At 29.8% G+C, this 22,243-nt stretch overlaps 1 protein-coding gene and 2 pseudogenes across 3 annotated transcripts; 1 reads left to right on the top strand and 2 right to left on the bottom strand.

Moving 5' to 3' along the window:
• The first annotated feature begins 7,589 nt into the window (after positions 1–7,589).
• On the top strand, positions 7,590–13,101 carry LOC126677888 (DNA-(apurinic or apyrimidinic site) endonuclease, chloroplastic). 3 transcript variants are annotated; one of them, XM_050372707.2, is made up of 12 exons: positions 7,590–7,780; positions 7,948–8,041; positions 8,173–8,261; positions 9,154–9,233; positions 9,373–9,612; positions 9,771–10,066; positions 10,249–10,359; positions 10,577–10,714; positions 10,812–10,859; positions 11,031–11,111; positions 12,132–12,291; positions 12,672–13,101. In XM_050372707.2, exons 1-12 carry the CDS (start codon positions 7,728–7,730, stop codon positions 12,791–12,793), a joined length of 1,512 nt encoding a protein of 503 aa, XP_050228664.1. In that variant the 5' UTR covers positions 7,590–7,727; the 3' UTR covers positions 12,794–13,101. The 3 variants fall into 3 exon arrangements, with proteins under 3 accessions (XP_050228664.1, XP_050228662.1, XP_050228665.1); XM_050372705.2 differs by having other exon boundaries at positions 7,861–8,041; XM_050372708.2 differs by having other exon boundaries at positions 7,670–7,780; positions 7,869–8,041.
• A 6,803-nt stretch (positions 13,102–19,904) lies between these two features.
• Positions 19,905–20,418, bottom strand: LOC126677893 (histone H3.2-like; annotated as a pseudogene).
• Positions 20,419–20,664: 246 nt separating this feature from the next.
• On the bottom strand, positions 20,665–21,860 carry LOC126678362 (uncharacterized; annotated as a pseudogene).
• Positions 21,861–22,243: the final 383 nt, after the last annotated feature.

Below are 22,243 nucleotides of genomic sequence, written 5' to 3'. Positions count from 1 at the left end.
TTATCACTTTTTACATGTACGGAAAATAAATGCATACAATTGTGCTCAACAAATTTGGCTTTCATCAATAATGTATGCCTCTTAGTAGGAGGAGGCATAGGTAGGATTGACACTTGATTAGAAACAAGTCTCTTCTCAGGTTGACTAGAGCTAAACTGAAAGTTTTCACTTCCAGATATACCACTCAAATATGTATTTAGTACTCATCAAATAACACATTTAATTCATATTTAACAGTGTCAAACAACATAAAACCATACTCCTTACCAAACAGATTACATAGAGAAAATAAAAAGTTTTTTGAATTTATAAGTAGGATCAAAGATATGAGAGAAGAAAATCAATTTGTTCATTTTTAAAGCATCACCCCAGTAATTGTTAAACTTTTCTCTCATTTTCTTATCCATCTGTTTAATCTCTACATCCTCACTGGCAATCATTTCATCTAACATGATACCCCTTATGGACGAAAATACCCCTTATTTTTTGGCGGCTATAATTGGAAAAAAAATGGCGGCGCCAGGTGTCAGTTGACACGTCATCAAATATCCAAAAAAAATTAAAACACCCAAAATACCTCTAAAAAATTTTAATCAAATCAAAATTTAACCACACTCAATCAAATCCAACCACACTCAATCAAACCAAATCCATCTGGTCAACCTATCCACTGCCGCCTGCTGACCCAAACCATTCGCCACAGCCGCCACTGCCGCCGCCCTCCGGTCGTCTTCTAGCCCTGAACATCTGTTCTTCTAAGAACAGATTTGAAGAACATATTAAAACCGAAAACCATTTAAACCAAAAACCACACCAAACAATAAACTATGGTTTGGTTTAGTTTGATTTTTCGATCTAATTCGGTTCTTACCAGCCCTACCTACACCTACTTGTCACCTTTCCTTTGCGTAGCCTTGGTTACTTCAAATACATATTTGGCCTATGTTCATTTTTAGAACAAATAATTCACAGTTAACCACATTGATTATTAGTAAAATTTCTTGATTTGTTATTTATAATCTGAATCCATAATTGGAATCCAGCTGAGCGGGTGTGAATTATTCAAAATAATCTTGTTTTTCTCATCTTCATCACATCTCTGCTCCAATTCTCACCTTCTCCATTTTGTTGTCGGAGAAATCAAGAAATTTGTGTTTGTATAGACATGGAAAAGATGTATGAGATGGATCAAAATTGTAAGGGAAGTTGTAAATATGAGGTACCCAGATCAATAAATTTATCAAAGTTGAGAAATTTGTTTAGTTACAGAGAAAATTTTATACATGGAATATGGAATTTCGCCTTTTTGGTTCTACTTTGCTCTCAACTGGTTCAGTTTGTTCTTTTGAATTTGAGTATTAGGCACTCGGGTGGGCTAATGAATCAGACCATTTGAATCAATTGGTTCAGCTTGGTGTAAATGAATCGGTCCATCTGATTGATTTATATCTAAATATAAGAATTAAAAGAAAACAAATAGCTATGTTTTTCAAAAATTCCGTTTTTAATTTATAGTTTGCTTAAAATATTTTAATTATAAAATTATTAATTAATAATAGGCATAATATACAAAAAAAAACCTCGAAATTTTCTCAAAAGTATGATACATTTATTTTATTGCAATTTATATGATAGATACATGTATGATGTATGATATATTTATTTTAATTAAAAAAAATATTTTAAATTTAAAACATTTAAGTTACTAAAAAATAAATTTTAAATAATAATAACAGCAATGTGGTGAATTTAATCATGTAAAAAAATTAAAAATAATCAAACATAAAACAAGGAACTTGAAAAAATATATTTAAATGGATCATCATCAAATTTTATATAACAGATACATATCTGATACACCTCCGATCCATATTCGACCGTTCAAACTTTTTTTCTTGTTTTTTATACGTATTTTTTGTTGTAGTTTTTTTATATAATTTTTTTTATGCATATTTGATACATTTCCGATATATAATTTATACACGATATATTGTTTTAAATTATTATCTTTTATTTTTATTGATTTAATTGAATCAACCTACTAATACAATCATCTATTATCAGTTTGTAGTTTACATTACAAATAAATGGTTGTCAAAATTTTATATTATGAATATATTTTTGATACATATTTGATACATCTCCGACACATATGTGATATATCTCCAATATATGATTTATACGTGCTATTTATAAAAAAAAAATGATAGAAATATTTTTTAAATGTACTTAATAGATACATCGCTGATACATAATTTATACATGACATATATATATTTTTAGTTTTAGTACATATATTTTTTATACATATTTGATACATTTCCGATACATATTTGATATATCTCCGATACATAATTTATATATAGTAGATACAATTTTTACTACATAATTTATACATATTTTTTAAATGTACTTAACAGATATATCTCTGATACAATATATACATAATAGATATATTATTTATATATCAGGCTCGCGTTTGATATGTATCAATAATATATCCAATAAGTTGTTTATAAAATGAAATTTTTTAAAACTGTATTATTTGTGTATCATGCATTTTTATATTTTTATATTTTAAAAATTTAATATATTTATTTATATTTATATTTTTAAATTAAAATTATTATTTGTATTATATTTATATATCATAGATGTATTTTTATATTATAAAAAATTTCTAAAAATTGTGATTTTTTAAAAAAAATTGTGACGTAGAATAATAAAATAATTTTGGCATTTTTAAGAAGTGAACATCTAATTTTAATAATTATCAAAATATTAATTAATTTTATTGATATAGTTTTATTGATAAAATAGTAGATTTTAAATACATAAATAATTTATGTTTATTAAAAAAAAAACATATGTAATACTGACCCGCATTTCAGCTAAAATCGGTGCACTTGCTGACGCTTACGTCAGATACTAATGTCGGAAAAAATGGTAATATTGAAATTTTTGGTTGTGGATGTAAGAGCATCCATAATAGACTATTTATAAGTCTAAATTCTTTATTTTAAAGAGTTAAATTGTAAAAAAAACTACTCCGATAGACTCTTTATAATTAAAATAAAAAATAAAGAGTCATATTGGCTCTCTACATCTAGAGAGCCAATACGACTCTTTATTCTTAAAAGAACAACGTGCATATATTAATTATCACTTCCTCCACTCTTTCTTTAATTTTAGAAAACAAATCTCCACATTCAGCAATTTTGAACGTGCCTGTCAACAAATAAATTTCATCTTCTTTATTTTTTCTTTACTGTCCAGTCATCTTTTTACTTATGAACATGAATTGGAAGGCTATTGTAGATGAAATTATTGATATTAATTCAAACCCAATTTCCGAATTTTCAAACTCAGATGATGTTTTTAGTTTTGTATAGAGGTTTAGAAATTCGGTTCTTAATTATTTTTTCGATATTTTAGAATGTGAATTTTATTAGAGTTTTTTTTACAAATACCGGAAAAAATAAAAATATTTACAAATATACAACATGTATTTTTTTTAACAGAAATATAAAAAATAATTACAGCAATACAAATTTTTTAAAAATATTTACAAAAATACAAGTTTTTTGTATACACATATAATCTGTATATTATCTATATATAATCCGTATATAATAGAAATTATATACGAATTATATACGTTTTTATAAAAGAAAATTCAGATCTATCAGATCTGAAAATTCAATTTGTATATTATCTGTATATAATCCGTATATAATTCAAATTATATACGTTTTTTTTTAAATCAGATCTAAAAATAAAAATTCCAGGTCTGAAAAACGAAGGAGATGAAGATGAAGACGAACTGAAAATTCAAATCACGAATCATATACAATAAATTTAGATCTATACATACAAAACACAAAAAACTATATATCTAGACATACAAATCATCGATCTACACATACAAATCATAGATCTACACGTGAGGGAGGACGGCGGCTAGTGCGAGCAGCAAGGAAACGAGGGAGGGCGGCGGCAGTGGGAATTGCTAGCAGTGAGAGAGGGCGGCGGCGGCGGCGAATGTGTGCAGCGAGGGAGGGCGGCGTGCGTGAGGGAGAGCGGCGGTCGGAAGAAGAATGGTGGGTGTGTGGCTTGAAGATGAAATTTTGTTATGATGTTAACGGAGAAAGAGAGAAAAAAAAATTAGGGTTAGATGGAGAAGATGAAGAAAAAAAGGGAAAATGCATTTTTGTTAATAAAAAGATAAAAGTGGAATATTTGTAAATATGAAAAACACTTTTATAAGAAAAAGTATAAGATAGCATGTTTGTAAATATTTTATCTTATTATGGTAAATAGTGTAAATATTCTATTTTATTATGAGTGTTTGAAAGTTTTCTATTGTTTTTTTATTAAATTATTGACACTGCTTAGCATAGAATTATAGTTAAATACAAGTTCTTGGATCATTTATAGATTGATTTTTTTTTTGAGATCATTTATAGATTGATTAAGTACCTAAAAAACGATTTTGTCAATTATTGTATTTTACTGTAATACCAAAAAGGACATAATAAAATAGAACTAATGGTCGTAGTAGTCTAGTGTATATCTTACATGCCTGGACATTTTTGCAGTATTTTCTTTTAAAAACTACTGAAGTATAATGCCATAATTGATGCTTTGGTAGCTTTAAATTTTTCCAAATTATGATTTTGTTTGTTATAGCTTCTTTTACTAATTTGTTTCTCATGTGTTTTATATATTTGCTAGTACTTTTCTCATAAATGTTATGTATGCTGGAGCAGTTAAAGATGAATGGGTATTGAAAGAAAGATGGGTATTGAAAGAAGAATGGGTATAAAAAGAAGTTCTTTCGGCTTTTTATATAAAATACAAGAAATCAGCCATTCTTTTCTGAGAAAATTAGGAAAAATACTCTCTTTTTAAAAATAATATGATTTCCTACCTCAATAAGGAAAAGATAGAGAAAATACCTCACTATTTTATATATTTACTTTTTTACTCTAACACCTATTTATATTATAATTATACCTATTCATTATTATTATTTTACTCTAACTATATTATTAGGGATTTATAAGTGACAGCTGTCATTTCTTTTCTTTTCTCTCTCTCTTTTTCTCTTTCCTCTCCATTGGCTTTCTTCTTCTCTGCTCTTTTTTTTCGCCATTTTTTTCTTCATTTTCTTCTTCTTCTTCTTTATCTTTATTTCTTCTTCATTTTTATTCTCTTATTCTTCATCGTTAATTCATCGCTTCGTCGTCGTTCCGCCATCATCCCGCCGTCGTTCCGCCGTTTTTCATATTTGATTTTAGCGATTTTCCTCAACTCGTGGTGATTAATACGATTTCTTTTAACTTTCAGATCTAAAATAAATTACTCTTGAAATTTTCCAATTCTAAATCTAAAAATATGTATTAAAAACGATTTTCTGCACAAAAAAACGATTTTTGTAAAAAAAACAGCTTCTGATTATCATATGAGTATCATCACTGCATTATCATGTAAGTATCATAACACTGCAGAGAAAATTGATTTTTTACTAAAAAAACAGTGTCTGATTATCATATGAATAACTCTGTATTAAAATATCGTTATCATAACATTATATGATTATGATAAGGTTATGATAATACACATGTACGATAATGATAATAGTACAATAATATTTTTATGGTAATATAATGATAAGCTTATATAGTATGATAATATGATACTTACATGAAATTTTTTTTACAGAAATAGTGTCATATGATAATGTTTTATCGTATGATAACGAGATGATAATATTTATGGTACATATATGATAATATTTATGATAATGTATGATAAAATAGTTTCTGATTATCATGTCGTTATCATAACATTGGAGTATAATAATTAGATGATAATGAACTATGATAAGTTTGTGATAGCTGGATGATAACGTACGTGAAAATAGAATTACAAAAAGATTCATGACACCAGTATGATAACCAGATGATAATAAAATAATAAAGTTATGATAATAGTATGATAATATGATACCTATATATAAACAAATCACATAAAAATTATGATAATGAGATGATAATGTAAAGATAATAGTATGATAATATGATACCTGTATGAAAAAAATAATTACAAAAACATTATAATAACGAGATGATAATGTGAAGATAATAGTATGATAATATGATACATGTATAAGAAAAACAATTACAAAAAAATTATGATAATAAGATGATAAGGTGATGATAATAGTATGATAACATGACCTTATTATACTTCATTATAATACTATTTTCTTCACATTATCATCTCGTTGTCATTTTTTTTATGTAATATTTTTCATATAGGTATCATATTATCATACTGTTATCATTTAGGTACAATAATACATTATCATCTCGGTATCATATGATTATATTATGATTACGAGATGATAATACAGTGATAACAACATGATAATCAATTTTTTATGTAGAATATCTTTCTTTATGCAGTGTTATGATAACATTATGATAATACATTGATACTCATATGATAATCAGAGACTTTTTTTTTATAAAAAATCTTTTTTTTTTGCAGTGTTATGATAATCATATGATAATCAGATGCTGTTTTTTTTTGCAGAAAATCGTTTTTTGTGCAGAAAATCGTTTTTTTCATCATAATATTGTTTTTTCATGCAGATTTTTAGATCTAAAATTGAAAAAAAAATCAAGAGTAATTTATTTATATCTGAATGTTAGAAAATCGCAATAATCACCATGAATTTAAAAAAAGTTTGCTAAAATAAAAAATGAAAGAACAGTGGAGCGACGGTGGAGCGACGAAGAAAGGGCGGCGGAGCGATGAAGGAACGATAGAGAAGAAAGAAAAAGATGAAGAAGAAAAGAAGAAATAAAAAGAAGAAGAAAATTGACGAAGAACGGAGAAGATGAAGAAGAGGAGGAGAGAGGAGAGAGGAGAGAGAAAGAAAAAAAAGAAATAAAAATAAAAATATGACAGGTGTCATATGATAATAGTAAAAATATATACTTAGAGTAAAAAACCAATAAAAAGTAGGTATAATCATAATATAAACATGCTTTAGAGTAAAAAAATAAAAGCATTAGAATGATGAGGTATTTTCTCTATCTTTTTTTTATTGAGGTAGGAAATCAAATTATTTTAGAAAATAGAGTATTATCCTAATCTTCTCTTCTTTTCTTGTATACGGCCCAACCCAAATCTTTACTTTACCTACCTCATTTTCTTACTTTGATAACTTCTACTTTAAATTCTTTTCTTTTATACGATTTTTTTTATTTCTCTCAATCATTCTTGTTCTCCACGATTTCTTTTGAACTGTGAAAGAAATTTTTCACGATTTCTGCTCCTTGGCTTCCGCCGTTCACACTATCAAACCATTAAGCCGGCTTTAATTAATCTATAAAAGAAAGAGCCTGTTGCACGCTATTTAATTTGTCTCTCTTTATAAATAAAGATGCTCTAAATTTGTTTGTAAAGTGTGAAATTGGTGAGTTTTTTTTTGCGTATTTTTGTGATTTGTTTTTTACAATTATAAGAGTTTATAATATATAATCTTTTAGTTTAAATTGATTAACCGATCAAACCATTAAGCCGGTTTGATTTTCGGTTCGGTTCTTAAACCATTGATTCTTGCCTGGGCCTCTACTTTAGCGCCATTTCCCCCCTAGCTCGTTTAACCTATAAAGAAACTGAGTTGAGAGGCAAAAACGAAACTCGTTTGATAAATGAATCAGCAGGCATTGCTATCCAGTTTCAGAACTCTCACTAATCTCTCCAGGTATCTTTTAAACCCTTTTTTTTGTTTCAATTTTGACTGTTTTATGCATAATTTTGAATTCCATTGTTTCATAATTATAGTTTTACAGTTAGGTCAAGAATACAGTTGAAGATTGAGCAGCTTGTTCCTTTGACATTGAGCTTAATTATGGTTTCTAAACGACGCAGCTCATCACGATCAATCGTCGAGGACGATAATTTATATAAAAAGAAACATAAAGGATTAATTAAAGCAGAAATTAACCCTAATTCTGTTGCCAAGGTTAGATAATTATTGTTTTTACTTATTGTAATGCTTTGTTGAATGCTGTTATGTTAGTAGTAATTAATCATACAGATGATGAGTGAGTGAGTATTAGTTTATTCATTAATTGGAGGAAATATTATTTACAGGAAAATGAATCATTTGATATTCAAAGTATAAAGGATGATCCTTCGAAACTCGAGAAAATGACTGTTCAAGAGCTTCGAGCAATGTTGAGGTACGACGAACAAAAATGAATATTTGTGTTGGATTGAATCATAGAAAGAAAGAAATAAGAACATAGTCTTTATCTGAAAATGCAAGAACTGCATTGCAATCTATTTAGTCAATTCTTATGCCCGGAAATTCGTTATTGGGTAGAATTTTAGTATTTTATACTTCAAAGAAACATTGCATTTTGAGATTAGTGACATTTGAGCAACACAGTTGACATGAATTTTCAGGAATAGAATTGAATTTAAATATTGTTCATGATTTATTTAAAACAAGTGTTATTTGCAAAAAAGAAAGCCTCATCTTTTTAGTTATTTAAGCACCACATTTAAAAGTTGGCAACTAAAGGCGTCACCTTTCATTTTTTGGCATTTCTAAACTAAAAGCATTTTTCCTCCACCAAACAATGCAGTTTCGACAGTTTTGTAATGAAGGAAATGCTGCCTGATTATGGTGTTGGACCAAAAATGACAAAAAATGAAAAGGTGGTGTTAGTATTAATTTTTTTAAATGTGGTGCTCAAAATGCTAAAAAGGTGAAACTTTTTTTTTTTTTGCAAATAACCCTTAGAACAAAGGGATATGTATGACTTCACTATTTCTACAATTTACTTCTTAGAGGCTCTGTTTATTTCGGTTCTATCCACAAGTAAGGGATATCTAGCATATGAAAAATTGTTGAAGAAGCTATATGGTTAGTCTTTATCACATGTTCGATTGCTTCTGTAATTCTATGACGCTGTAAGAAAAAGAGCTGCAAGGCAATTATATTATGTCTGTAACTGACTTAAATTGGTCAGATTTCTTGAGTCAGCATGATTATATGCTTGGTTAATTAATATATCTTTCAATTGTAAATCTCCCAGTGTTATGTTTTATACATGGCTTAATGTTCAGGAATGTTGGTATGCCTGCGAAAGGTCGTAAATCAGAGCTTTTATCTTCTTTAAAGGGCTTTGTGGGCAAGCACTTGAATGGTAATCAATCTTGTTTCTACGAACAAACTTTATGTTCTTTTTCTTTTGTATCTTAGAGGATATCATTTCGAGTTTTTGTAGTAAATTTTAAAATTTGAATTTGCCATTTATTCTGAGCTGATGTTTCTGGTATATGCAGGTGAAAGCTCTCAGGAAGCAGAAGAATGTGCATACTCTATTCACACAGAAGATACTTTGCTTGAAAACAAGGCCAGTAACGTACTCTATGAAACAACGGGTACAGTTTCAGAAGTTTCAAGACTTAAACATACCAAGAAAACAGTGAAAGAATCTCATGCTAAGGATGAAATTGCCAAACTTGATTGTCAGATTGCCACCAAAGAAGAGAGGCTTTCAATTAAAACAACTAAGGTCTCAGGTATTATGCAAAGCAGTTTGAATAATTATCCTAGTAATGTTTATATACTGCCACTTTCAAGTTTCAATTAAAACAACTAAGGTCTCAGCGTAACTTTTTCTTTTTACATCCCTACAATCTTCTGAAACAATCTTCTATTATGCGGTCAATGTTGCTAGTTGGGACGTCCTTACAGACAAGAAAAAAAATATCATCTGCTGAAAATGTGGTTTCGATGCCTTTTGCTGAACCATGGACAATTCTTGCTCACAAGAAGCCTCAGAAGACTTGGATTTCATACAATCCGAGAACCATGAGACCTCCACCTCTTGCTGAGGATACCAAGTCTGTGAAACTAATGTCTTGGAATGTAAATGGGTTAAGAGCATTGCTAAAGTTAGAGGGATTCTCAGCTGTGGAACTTGCCAAACGAGAAAATTTTGATGTGTTGTGCTTCCAGGAGACCAAACTACAGGCAAGTAAATTCTTGCTTAACTGGCTTCCACTTTTTCTCTCTTTTGGTTTGTAAGTGGGCACTTTTTTCTTAATCAAGAAATTTCCATTGGTGGACTAGACTAATATTCCTGATCGTATCTGGTTACTTGAGTTATATTGATAAATAACAGTTTATTGCTGTCTTTACTAAATTTGTAACAGGAGAAGGATGTTGAATCTATTAAACAAAGTTTGATAGATGGGTACGAGAATAGTTTCTGGACATGTAGCCACTCCAAACTTGGTTACTCAGGCACTGCAATTGTCTCTCGGGTAGCTTAATATTTCAGCTTTTCTTTCTTTTTGTTTTATCTCTTCTGCATTTGGCACACCATTGGGCTTAGGATCTTAAGTGCCATTTCATGAAGAAACCTTAAATGTGATTGGGAACTTATATCACAGATTGTTTCTTATCTTTATTTTTGTTGTTTAGCTTGTTTATATTATTTTCCGCTGTATAACTTGTTAATGTTGGCACTTCCTGTGGCAGGTAAAGCCACTTTCTGTCAGCTATGGTCTTGGAATAGCAGATCATGATAGTGAGGGAAGACTTGTGACTGCAGAATTTGATTCATTCTATTTATTAAATGCATATGTTCCTAACTCTGGAGATGGATTGAAACGGCTGGTATTAACATTAGCATTTATCATCCTTTGAGTAATTATCTATTTTTCGTATTTTTTCATCATTATCTATCACTTAAGGGATCTGTATCTGAATGTAGTCATACAGGGTGTCGCAGTGGGATACCTCTCTTAGCAACTACATGAAAGTAAGCATGAGATTCTTCAGTAAGTTCTTTATGCATTGTGTTGTATTTGTCTTGGAATAAAGTTAGTGTTTCTCTGTGGTGCAGCATGATCTTTTCCTAAATATGTATCTTTAGGTATGTCCACTAGGCAGAAGTGATTTACTACTAATGGTCGTTTGCTGCATGATGCAGGAGCTGGAAAAGTCTAAACCAGTCATTTTGACCGGTGATCTGAATTGTGCTCATCAAGAGATAGATATTTTCAATCCTGCTGTAAGTGATATAAATGAATGCTTTTTATGAAGCCTATTGATGTTTTCGTGGGCTTTTTGTCTGAGATGCATGTTGTCACAGTTGCAATTTGGAATTATCAGATGAATGCTAACCTGTTCTAATCAGTTTTTATAATTTGCTGGCTTATCCCCTTAAAAACCCCTCACCTTTTACCCCCAATTCGTTTGCACCCTCACATTGCAAAACCACCAAATATACCCAAATTACGACCTTTCACTTTCAATTGCACCCTCAAGCATTAAATTGATCTCTTTTCACTTGAAAAAATAGGTTTATTTTTGTTTTAAATAAAATATTAAGTCCTATTTTAAAATATATGCTAAAATTTAAAGTATTGATTTGAACATTTTTCAAGTGAAAAGAGGTCAGTTTAATGCTTGAGGGTGCAATTGAAAGTGAAATGTCGTAATTTGGGTATATTTGGTGGTTTTACAACGTGAGGGTGCAAACGAATTGGGGGTAAAAGGTGGGGGATTTTAAGGGGATAAGCCTAATTTGCTTCATTTTGTGGAGAAAATATATAATGAATAAATGGATTGTTTCAATTTTGATTTATTTATTTTACTGATATGGTTCCTAATTTTTTGCTAACTAAATATTGGTGTTGAATGTTCCTATATAATTTGGTTCATTTTATAATTTTATTGTATCCCAACATTGTCTTATGGTTTGTGTAACCAAAAGGGCGTCCCAAAATTATGTCCAAACAGTACTATAATATTGCCTTTGAAACAAAAGTGGCGCAATGACCAACATGCCTACTAGCTTCTTTTAATCGTTTTAAAATAAATACGTGATCCATGTGTATGCATCTAGGCTGTGTACATTATATTATGCAAGTGTTGTTTTTCCTTATTGTGATTTAGTTTCTACATTCTGAAGGTTGTATTGATCGATGATAATAGTGTCGTATTGTTTTGAAACAAATCCAGCTTTTCAAATTTGCTGCATGTTTTTTACACTAGTATGCGTGTTAGTTAATTGTGTTCCAATGTGTAGGGAAATAGAAGAAGTGCTGGGTTTACAGATGAAGAAAGACAATCGTTTGAAACGAATTTCTTGTCCAGGGGATATGTAGATACTTTTAGAAAACAACATCCTGATGTTGTTGGCTACACTTACTGGGGTTATCGACATGGTGGGCGGAAAACTAATAAAGGTATTTTGCAATTTAATAACAATTTCGTGTGTTTATTCTGAGTTATAACAAATTTGATGCTGAAATTTTCTTATTTGGCTTCCATCAATGATATGTATATACAAATAAAGCTCGCTACTATAGAAAGTAAATAAATAGTTAACATAATATATAAAAGAGCAGTGATGTTGCTAGTGAACTGTGAACCTATTGTCGAAGAAGGCTAGTGATAGTCTTTTGCCTTAAAATATTTTTAACAATTGATAAAATTTGCAAAGAATTCCTCAAAAACTACGAATGCCATCTCAATACATAGTTCAACAACTTATACCTATTGTACTGTGCAGCCCCTTTATCTGTTTTCGCTTGTTAATCGCATTAGTCATTGTAATTTGAAACAGGGTGGCGGCTCGACTACTTCCTTGTCTCAGAATCTATAGCGGACCAGGTTCACGACTCCTACATTGTTCCTGATGTTGTTGGTAGTGATCATTGTCCCATAGGCCTCACACTTAAGTTATAGGCTTTTGCAACTGGAAGCAGAGTGATCGGTAGCCCGACACTAGCATTTTTTGAGCCGGATGCCGAAAAATCAGAATCCGGTTTAGCTAGTTGCTGATGGGCATTTGCCTATACTATATTACTGATGGTTTTTAGGGCATCATTCTGTAATGGAGATATCAGAATGAAGGGAAACAATTCAACCCCCATTTTGGCTAATGGAGATAGTCTAGCTAGAGCTTGTATTTCTTGATTTAGCCGTTTTCCAAATTCTGACATTTTATGGCTGTAATCCTCAATTGTGCTTAATTAATTTCTAATTATGTCTCATTTTGCAATGGAGTAAATTAGCTAAAGATTAGGCTGCTCATTCTGCATAAAATGCTCATTTTCCTCTGAGTAGCTAAATGAAAGTAGCCACTAGAATCCCTTTGAGAAAACCACTTCCATGGCAGAGATTCGTTTTACAGAAATCAAACAACTAAGTATATAAACGTGAAAAATTAAAGGTTTAATCACCAAAAAATACCTAATATTTACGAGTTTTATCAGTATTATGCAAACCTTAAAAACTCGGCCATTTAGCCCGTTTCAGCATATTTGACCATTTTTTAAATCAAATCAATTTTTTGTCAAATTTTTTGATTATTATGTGGTTTATCATGTGGTTTAGTTGGATGACGAATGTTGTCATGCCACCCATTTGGTGAATTGACTGTGACGTGGCTGACATATTGATAAAAAATTCAGTTCAATTCAGAAAATGGATACATAAGGTACCCAATATGCTAAAACAGACTAAATGAGCTGATTTTTAAAAGTTTGCATATAACTGATAAAACTCGTAAATGTACCCAATATGCTAAAACAGATTAAATGAGCCGATTTTTATATTATATGTATTTAAAATATTTTATAACGTATCTCATATTAAAAGCATCTCAAACACGTATTAATAATGTATGTATCAATCAACGCATGCAGATGCATCAATCAAAGCGCCAACGCGTTAATGAATCAGTACTATAGATACATCTGATATACATTTTAAATATAGTTATGAGAAGCATCAAATAAACATTATGTGTATTATTATGTATAAGATATTTCTAATATATTTTGAGCATTATGTGTCCCATATTTCTATAAAAATATATGACATGTATCTGAAATGTATTTATAGCATATATTATATCAAAAGATATGTGTTAAACAATGTATAAATTATGTATCAAGGAAGTATATATCATTTATTATATTAAATATTTTATACATTATGTATCAATGATGTATCTGTCGCATACATATTTAACTTATCTCAATACATATCTTATAAATTAAATTATAACTAGAATGCGTCATATATTTGAGCTATTTCAAATATGTATCGGAGATGTATTTGATATGTATCTAAATTGAATCTCGAAGGTAATGAGATACCACCATTAACGAGATGATATATATATATCATGTATAAATTAAATATTAGAGATTTATCTAACAAATACAAGTAAGAAACATGTCAAAACACATCTAATAAATTAATATATATTTAAAAATAAATACATTTGAGCTGTTTTCGATATGTATAAATTATATATTAAAGGTGTATCTAACAAATACATATAAGATACATTTCGGATACGTCATATATACATTTCATTTTTCAATTGCGTGGCTGATTAAACTTAGATTTCAAGTTTAGAAAATGGCCAAGAAAAGTGCTGCTAAAAAGTTCTAATTATGGCTCAGATAAACATTTCTTTATATCTTCAATTATTGTGAACCTTGTACCAACAATTACTCTACAACTATAATTATTCTCAAGAAGTAGCAAGTAATCCCAATTCTGCAAAAGAAAACAAAAACAAGGTTAGCAACGAATATGAAAAGATACATAATATAGATATATTAAAAATATTAAAAATACACAAAAACTAGTTCACACAAATTTTTTAAATAATTATTAAAAAATATGAAAATTTAACTTGAAAGATACATCTGTGATACATAAACTATACAAAAAAAAAACATATGTGTCAATACCCCAAAACATAAAAAAAAATCATATTCATAATAAAAATCTTATTTAAAGAGTTATATGAACATATATTTTAAGTAAATCATAGCACTCGTCAAAAAAAAAAAAAAGTAAATCATAGCAAGAAACTGTAACTACATAATGTTGACATAACAGATCTATTTGATGTAATAAAATATAAATAAATTATAAAAATATTAAAAACATATAAAATCATAATAACACCTAAATAAAAAATATTAAAAAAAAGAGAAAATGAAGTTACCTTCACAACATGGTTGACCTCTCTGAATCAATTTCCTTCCATACAGTTCAAATTGGAGTAGGACCCTTAGCTTTTGAGTATAACAACTTCCTTTGCCTCCTTACCAGCTGAACCCGCATCGAATATTTTGTTTTTTCGAAGCACCAATCTCCACACACTTACCCTTAATTTTGTCTTTCTCACCATCAACACTACTTCCACTTCTTCTTTTTTAACTAATTTACGCTTCATAGCTTTAGATTTTTTTTCTATCAACTATTGGGGTTAAATTCGCTTTTTATACAAAGAATATATAGCTATATATATAACACAATAGAAAATGATAAATAAAAAAACTGTCAGAATCATGAGTAGAATTTAGAAAATAGCCAATAACCAACAACGCTAATTAGTGAAAAAAATTAAAAAGAATTTGAAAGAGAAAAAAAATGGTGAGAGACAGAGATAGAATGTGGAGAAGAAACCAAAATGGTGAGAGAGAGACAACAATGGTAGTTAGTGAAACAATTTGAAAAAAATTTAAAAAAGAGAAAAAAAATGGTGCAGGACAGAGATAGAGTGTGGAGAAAAACCAAAATATATATAGAGAGAGAGAAAGAGAAAGAGACCACGTAAGAGAGAGAGGAGGGGGACCACGTGAGTTAATAAAAATGTGCATGTGTGTGCCCTTATTTTATTTTTTCAATTAGCTCGCCACGTCTAGGGTTAGAATTAAGTACTACATAAATAGTGTAAATTATTTCCGTTTTAAGCTATTAAATGTTAATGGCAATTTAACATTTAGTGAAAAGAATTAGACAATTTAGTATTTTTATAAACAATCAACGTGATTAGTATTTTTCTGTAATTTTTTCTTATTACTTTTATGCTATGTTTCTCATTGTGATAAAACTCGATGAATACATAATATAATTGTTATCAATTTATTCTTGAAATAACGTCGACGTATAATAATTCTTCAAGCATATACAAGGGTGCAATTTTGCAAACCACAATACATAATGAGAAAACAAAGAAAGCAAATCAGCAAATTTTTTTAATAGATTTAATTACTTAAAAACTCTCATTTTATAATATTTTTTCGTTTATATCCTGATTTAGAAAAAAGTTCATTTGTACTCTTTTTTGGATTTTTTATTTTCAATTGTACCCCAAAGTTAAATTGAATTTTTTTCATTAAAAAAAAGTTTAAAATAATCCTTCATTTTTTAACCTATATTCTAATTAGACTTTAATATTATTAATAGTACAAAAATACCTTCTTTTTTATAAAATTAAACTTATAATTTGTTAAATACAAAACCGTAAAAATATATAATTTTTAATTAAAAATAATAATTTCCGACTCTCCGTCGAAAAAAAAGCCCGCTGCTCCTTCACCATGGAGGAGGAGTAGCAGACATGCTCCTCCTCATGGAGGAGAAGCAAATCTGCTCCTCCTCATGGAGGAGAAGCAAATATGCTCCTCCTTCATGTGAGGAGGAGTTGCTCCTCCTTCATGGAGGAGGAGTCGATCGATGCTCCTCCTCTACGAGGAGGAGCAGCGATGAGGAGGAGCAAATCGCTGCTCCTCCTCATGTAGGAGGAGCAGCAGTTGCTTCTCCTCCATGGAGGAGTGTGATCTGCTCCTGCTCATGAAGGAGGAGCAAATCTGCTTCTCCTCCATGAAGTAGGAGCTCCTCCAAAAAAATAAAATAAAATTATTTTTTGTAAATTTTTTATCAGATTTTGGTTGCGGATTTGTAAATCGAAGAAATACAATGGTAGGTCGGAAGTTTAAATAAAAAAATTTAAAACGATTTTGTATTTTTATAAATAGAAAAAAGTATAATATAACCCTTTTATTTTATTATTTTTAATATTTGCATCCTTTAATTTATTAAATTATCAAAAAATTAAATTTTGGGCATAGTTGAAAACGAAAAATCAAAAAAAAGGATGCAAATGAATTTTTTCCTAGGTTGGGGTATAAACGAAAAAATATTATAAGGTGAGATTTTTTTAATAATTAAACCTTTTTAATACCCTCAAACAAAAATAATATTAAAGAAAACTTAAGAACATACCAACATAGCAATGCCAAACTATACATTAAAGAAAAACTAAACTCCATTTAACGTGTACGATTAAGAGAAAATTACATGGAATCCCCCAAAATCTCAAATGTTTATGTTAGTGACTCAGAATTTTATTTTTTGCAAAAATCTCTCAATTTTAAAACATTCTTTTCATGCCTACCTTTTTATATTTGTCATTCCTATTTTATCCCTCTCTATGGTATATGTTTCTTATTATGTTTCTCTTACACTGAATAATTTGCCCCATTATCTTCTTCACTTCCCATTATCAACAGTACAATAATCACCTACTCCATCAAACTCTCGTTCTTCATCTTCGTCGCCGCCGCCGCCATAATCCGATTCACAATGTAGCCCACCACTTAATTGAATATAAATTTCTTCTAATTGCCACCTTCGTTTTTCTATTTAAGCTAAAAGGCAAAAAAAAATCTATTGTTTTTATTTTCTGCTTGTGATTCTTCTACTTTGCTAGCTTGACTAACATAATTGAAGCAATGCATGAGCTGTTTGGCAGGAGAAAACTACTTATCTTCGTTAGGTACCCTTTTCATTTATATTTTTTAATTGGAAATTTTTTTAAACTTAATTTGAATTGTATTTGGGATTTGATTGCAGGGATTGAGCTAAAAAAATTAGGACAGATTGGAGAAATGTCGGTGATTTCGCAGAAAGAATGGGGTTATCTGACAAAGATCGATGGACGAGCGGCTCCTATCTGGGGAATGTCATATGAAACAAAGGGAAAAAAGTTGCTTATCCCATAAACAAAAGTTGAAGAGATAATTGTACTATATTGTTAAATTTTGAAATATAGATGAATTTTTTTATTATTTGAACTGTAACATTTTATAGTTGATTAATGTAATACATATTAAGAAACTAAGCTTTAAAGTTAAGGTTTGTGAGATAATGTGATTTTAGATGGATATTTAATGAGACAATGTGACCTCAGATGGCTATCCAATGTGCTGTTATAATTAGGATAACTTAGTTAGATAGAGGTTGTTGCATAGAATAACAAATTCGTAATTTCGTACCTGCACAATAATCATTTTAAGTGAAATGTATTTGACAGTCTAAAAACCGAAAATTAACCTAATGTGAACCTGATGTGAACCTATATAAACTGAACTATCTTAATTCAGTTTTTAATAAGATTTATCTTGCGGCTTTTTACAATTTTAACTGAAATTTAATATAGAGAGAATTTTGAGATTTAGTGTGATAAACTAATTAAATATCTCTTTTAAGTGAAATGTATTTGACAGACTATAAAAGTAAAAATCAACCTGATGTGAACCTATATCAACTATTATTGCCAATTTTGGTTAAATTTCTTCAGTGGTAGTTTCCGATGCAGAAATTGCTAAAGAAGTGAAAAGATGAATGATTTGAAATTTGCATAGAGGCCAAAATTTTTTGTTTCTCAGATTGTAATTTATGGTAATGATTCATTTCATAATTTCATCTTTGTATATAATTGAATTTTAAGCATCGAATGTGTTCTATTTGAGAAATTATAAATGTGATGGAGATAATTGATGCAAGTTGCTTAGATATCTGTATATGGAAACTAGAAAGGAGAAAAGGATGAGTTCAAAATTCAAAATTAAATACTTCAATATACTAATTTGTTCCATTTTGAGCTAAAATTGATTGTGGTTTTATTTCTGAAATTAAGGCTTTTGAGCTTAATTTTAGAGCTATTTTATAGGATGGAGAGTCTCAATTTTGTCAAGAATGGTGTTTTTAAACTGCCTCCTATAAAATTTGAATAAGATGTGAACCGAATGTGAACCGGATGTAAACCTATATCAACATTGAACTACTTTAATTTAATTTTTAATAAAAAAAATTACTGCTCTTTACAATCTTAAATATATTTTATATAAAGAAAATTTTGAGATTTAGTGTAATCTACAAATTGAATATCTCTTTTAAGTGAAATATATTTGAAAATCTATAGAACCAAAAATCAACATGATATGAACCGGATGTATCAACTGAACTACTTTAATTCAACTTTTAATAAAATTTATCTTGCTGCTCTTTATAATTTTAAATACATTTTATATAGAGAGAATTTTGAGATTTAGTGCAATACATAAATTAAATATCTATTTTAAGTAAAATATATTTAACAGTTTATAAAACCGAAAAGCAACCTGATGTGAACCGGATGTATACCTATATCAACTGAACTATCTTAATTCAATTTTTAATAAAAAAAACTTTTTGTTGCTCTTTATAATCTTAAATGACATTTTATATAGGGAGAATTTTGAGATTTAGTGTAATAACAAATTGAATACATGTTTTAAGTGAAATATATTTAACAGTTTATAAAACCGAAAATCAACTTGATATGAACCATATGGGAATCTATATAAACTGAACTATCTTAATTCAATTTTTAATAAAATTTGTCTTACTGCTCTTTACAATCTTAAATGACATTTTATATAGAGAAAATTTTGAAATTTAGTATAATCAAAATTGAATATCTCTTTTAAGTGAAATATATTTGACAGTGTTTAAAACTAAAAATCAACTTGATATGAACTGAATGTGAACTTATATTAACTGATTGCCTTGATTTAATTTTTAATACCATAGACATATACCATATATAAATTCTCACGTTATGTTTAATTTATTTCTCTAATATTTCAAAATTGGCATTAAGTTATGCATTTGAAATGCAAAGATATGTGTAACCAAAATAAACCAGATAAGAGCAAAATCATTTAAAAGAAACATTTTGAATTTCCATTTATATAATACAATTACTATTACATACTTAATTTATAAACTTAACTGAAAAACCAGAATATATCCACTTAAGGGCATTCTCCTCTAATTCTTCTTGTTTTCTGCATAGCCTTTGGCATAATTGTCACTTTCTTGGCATGAACCGTACACAAATTTATAGTCTCAAAAGCTCCAACGAGGTATGCATCTGTTGACACTTGAAATTGAAGGTCAGTCTTGAAGTCCCAAGCAATTTCACAAACCAATCTCTGGTACGGGAGCTTAATTTAGATAAAAAAATTCAATGCTCTTATGTTACTTATGGATCTCACGTAGTGCGAAAGATCCGGATCCAAACCTGTGTGGCTTCTTCTCTTTATCGGTTGCCGGAGCAGACTTTTTGGCTGCTTTTGTTGCTAACTGCTTATGTGGAGCTTCTTCTCCGGTGATTTTTTAACGGTTTCTTTAGTTTTGGCCATGTCAATGCCGCCACACCTACTCCCATCCATCCTCCCATCACCACTACTGTCATCGTCTTGCCGGAATCTTATATAAAACTCCTAATTCTGAATTTAATTACACATAAAAAAGCTGCTTTAAATGAAAATCACTGTTAAATAGGTATCCAAGACCTGCAACTTCTTCTCTAGCACACTTTGATGGAGGGGGCATAATTGTCCAATATTTTTGTAAAACAGCTAATATTTGGTTATTGAGGGAATTGTGAAATGTTTTCTATTTTATTGAGAGATTACTGCAAAAATTAAAAAGCTGAGGTAAAAACATTAGACAAGACCACTTTTGAGGGATTTGTGTAGATTACCCTACGATTAATGCAAACCTTTTGCATGAATCGTCGGGATGCATAGCGAACCAAGTCTGGATGAAAGTCATGACAAGTCCTAAAACAGCAGCAATGAAGGCAAAGAGCCCATGGGGTACTCAAATATATATTAATAGCTTCAGCTATCCAAGTCGCTATAATCGACCATCTCTTGTTACAATGTTGAGCAATCTCGGATTTTATTCGGCACCAAATCCGCACTAATTCTGTTAAAAAACGTCGGCCACTTCTTCATCGCTGCCGAGCAAATTTAAGAACACCCTATCCTTTTTGAGCTCCCTCACATATTCGGCTTCGTTGATAAGCGAATCGATAAAGCATAAGTAGAAGCTTTTTTGAATGTAATATTCGATAAACTAGTTGAATTACTCGGCTTGAGATGTATTCCTATAGCTTTGAGCTCTTTGATGTTACGAAATGTTGTAATCTGATTTTTACGTACTCTAATATCTATTTTGAAGTCAAATCTCTTGTTTTCGTTCTTGGATAGTAATATACGCGTTCGCTTGTCATATGCGCATTTATGTCTACGATATGTTTGATTGATCTCCTCCGTTTACCATTATTTCCAGAACTTCTCATTAACAATTTAAGCAACGTAAAAGGAAGCTGGTTCTCTAGCAAGAACAAATCTTGCATAATCAGTGCTGCAACGTCGCTCCTTATTCCAAGTTGATCCCGATTTTGTGCTGCATAATGTATAAACTGCAGGATTGCGCAGCCATCAACGAAGAGTATGGTTGCAAGTAGTTCTTCGTCCAAGTATTCTATCACCTCTGGCGCATAGCATTTTTTCAAGCAGTCGATATTTTCTTTGACGATTTGGTACAATGATTCCATCGTCTTGCCACTCTCATTGATGAATTGTGTGGCTAGTCTAAGATTGATTTGCCCTGTAGACGAGAATTTAGGGTTACCATAGTGTATAGGACCGACTGATATTGCCCTTGGCTCGAACCACTTGACAAATTTCAGCTTATCCCGCATCATGAAGGGAACTCTTCGTATCAGTGGTTTCTCAGTTCCGGCTTCGACTTGCGCATTGTAATTGTTCAAGGCGTCCTTCAAAACCGAAAGGTTGCTCATGGAGTTTTCTAATTAATCTCTGTTTTTGTGTTTGGTTAAGAAATTGAAGACTCTTTATCAACACTGTTATAGATCATATATAGCCAAAGTTCTAAGTGTCCATATACGTTGTATAGCACCTAAACTTTACAAAGATTTGAAGCTTAGTATATATTGTTTAAACTTTTTCATAATTAAATCATAAAATTTCTCATTTGTGCCTTGAGTAATGTACTTCAAAGAAGCTATGGATATTTTTCTTTGATAAAATGCTTGCATATAATAATCACTGAAAATTTGCAAGTTTAGAATAGGGTTAAAAAAATTGTGGTAACAATTTTACATAACAGATACCGACTTTAAAATTGTTATATCGTGATAACTAAGCTTTCATTTACCAATTCTTCAAAAAAAAAAAAACTCAT

The sequence above is a fragment of the Mercurialis annua genome, linkage group LG4 (assembly GCF_937616625.2).
Source record: "Mercurialis annua linkage group LG4, ddMerAnnu1.2, whole genome shotgun sequence".
NCBI lineage: Eukaryota > Viridiplantae > Streptophyta > Magnoliopsida > Malpighiales > Euphorbiaceae > Mercurialis > Mercurialis annua.
The sequence above is the reverse complement of the archived record's forward strand: the minus strand, read 5'-3'. Positions and strand labels throughout refer to the sequence as shown.

Bases quoted from the DNA above. Each gene is read 5' to 3' on its own strand.
- LOC126677888 (XM_050372705.2), top strand. From the start codon at position 7,728: ATGAATCAGCAGGCATTGCTATCCAGTTTCAGAACTCTCACTAATCTC. The intron at 8,042-8,172 runs GTTAGATAATTA...TATTATTTACAG, and splicing joins ACCCTAATTCTGTTGCCAAG to GAAAATGAATCATTTGATAT. The intron at 10,715-10,811 runs GTATTAACATTA...ATCTGAATGTAG, and splicing joins GAGATGGATTGAAACGGCTG to TCATACAGGGTGTCGCAGTG.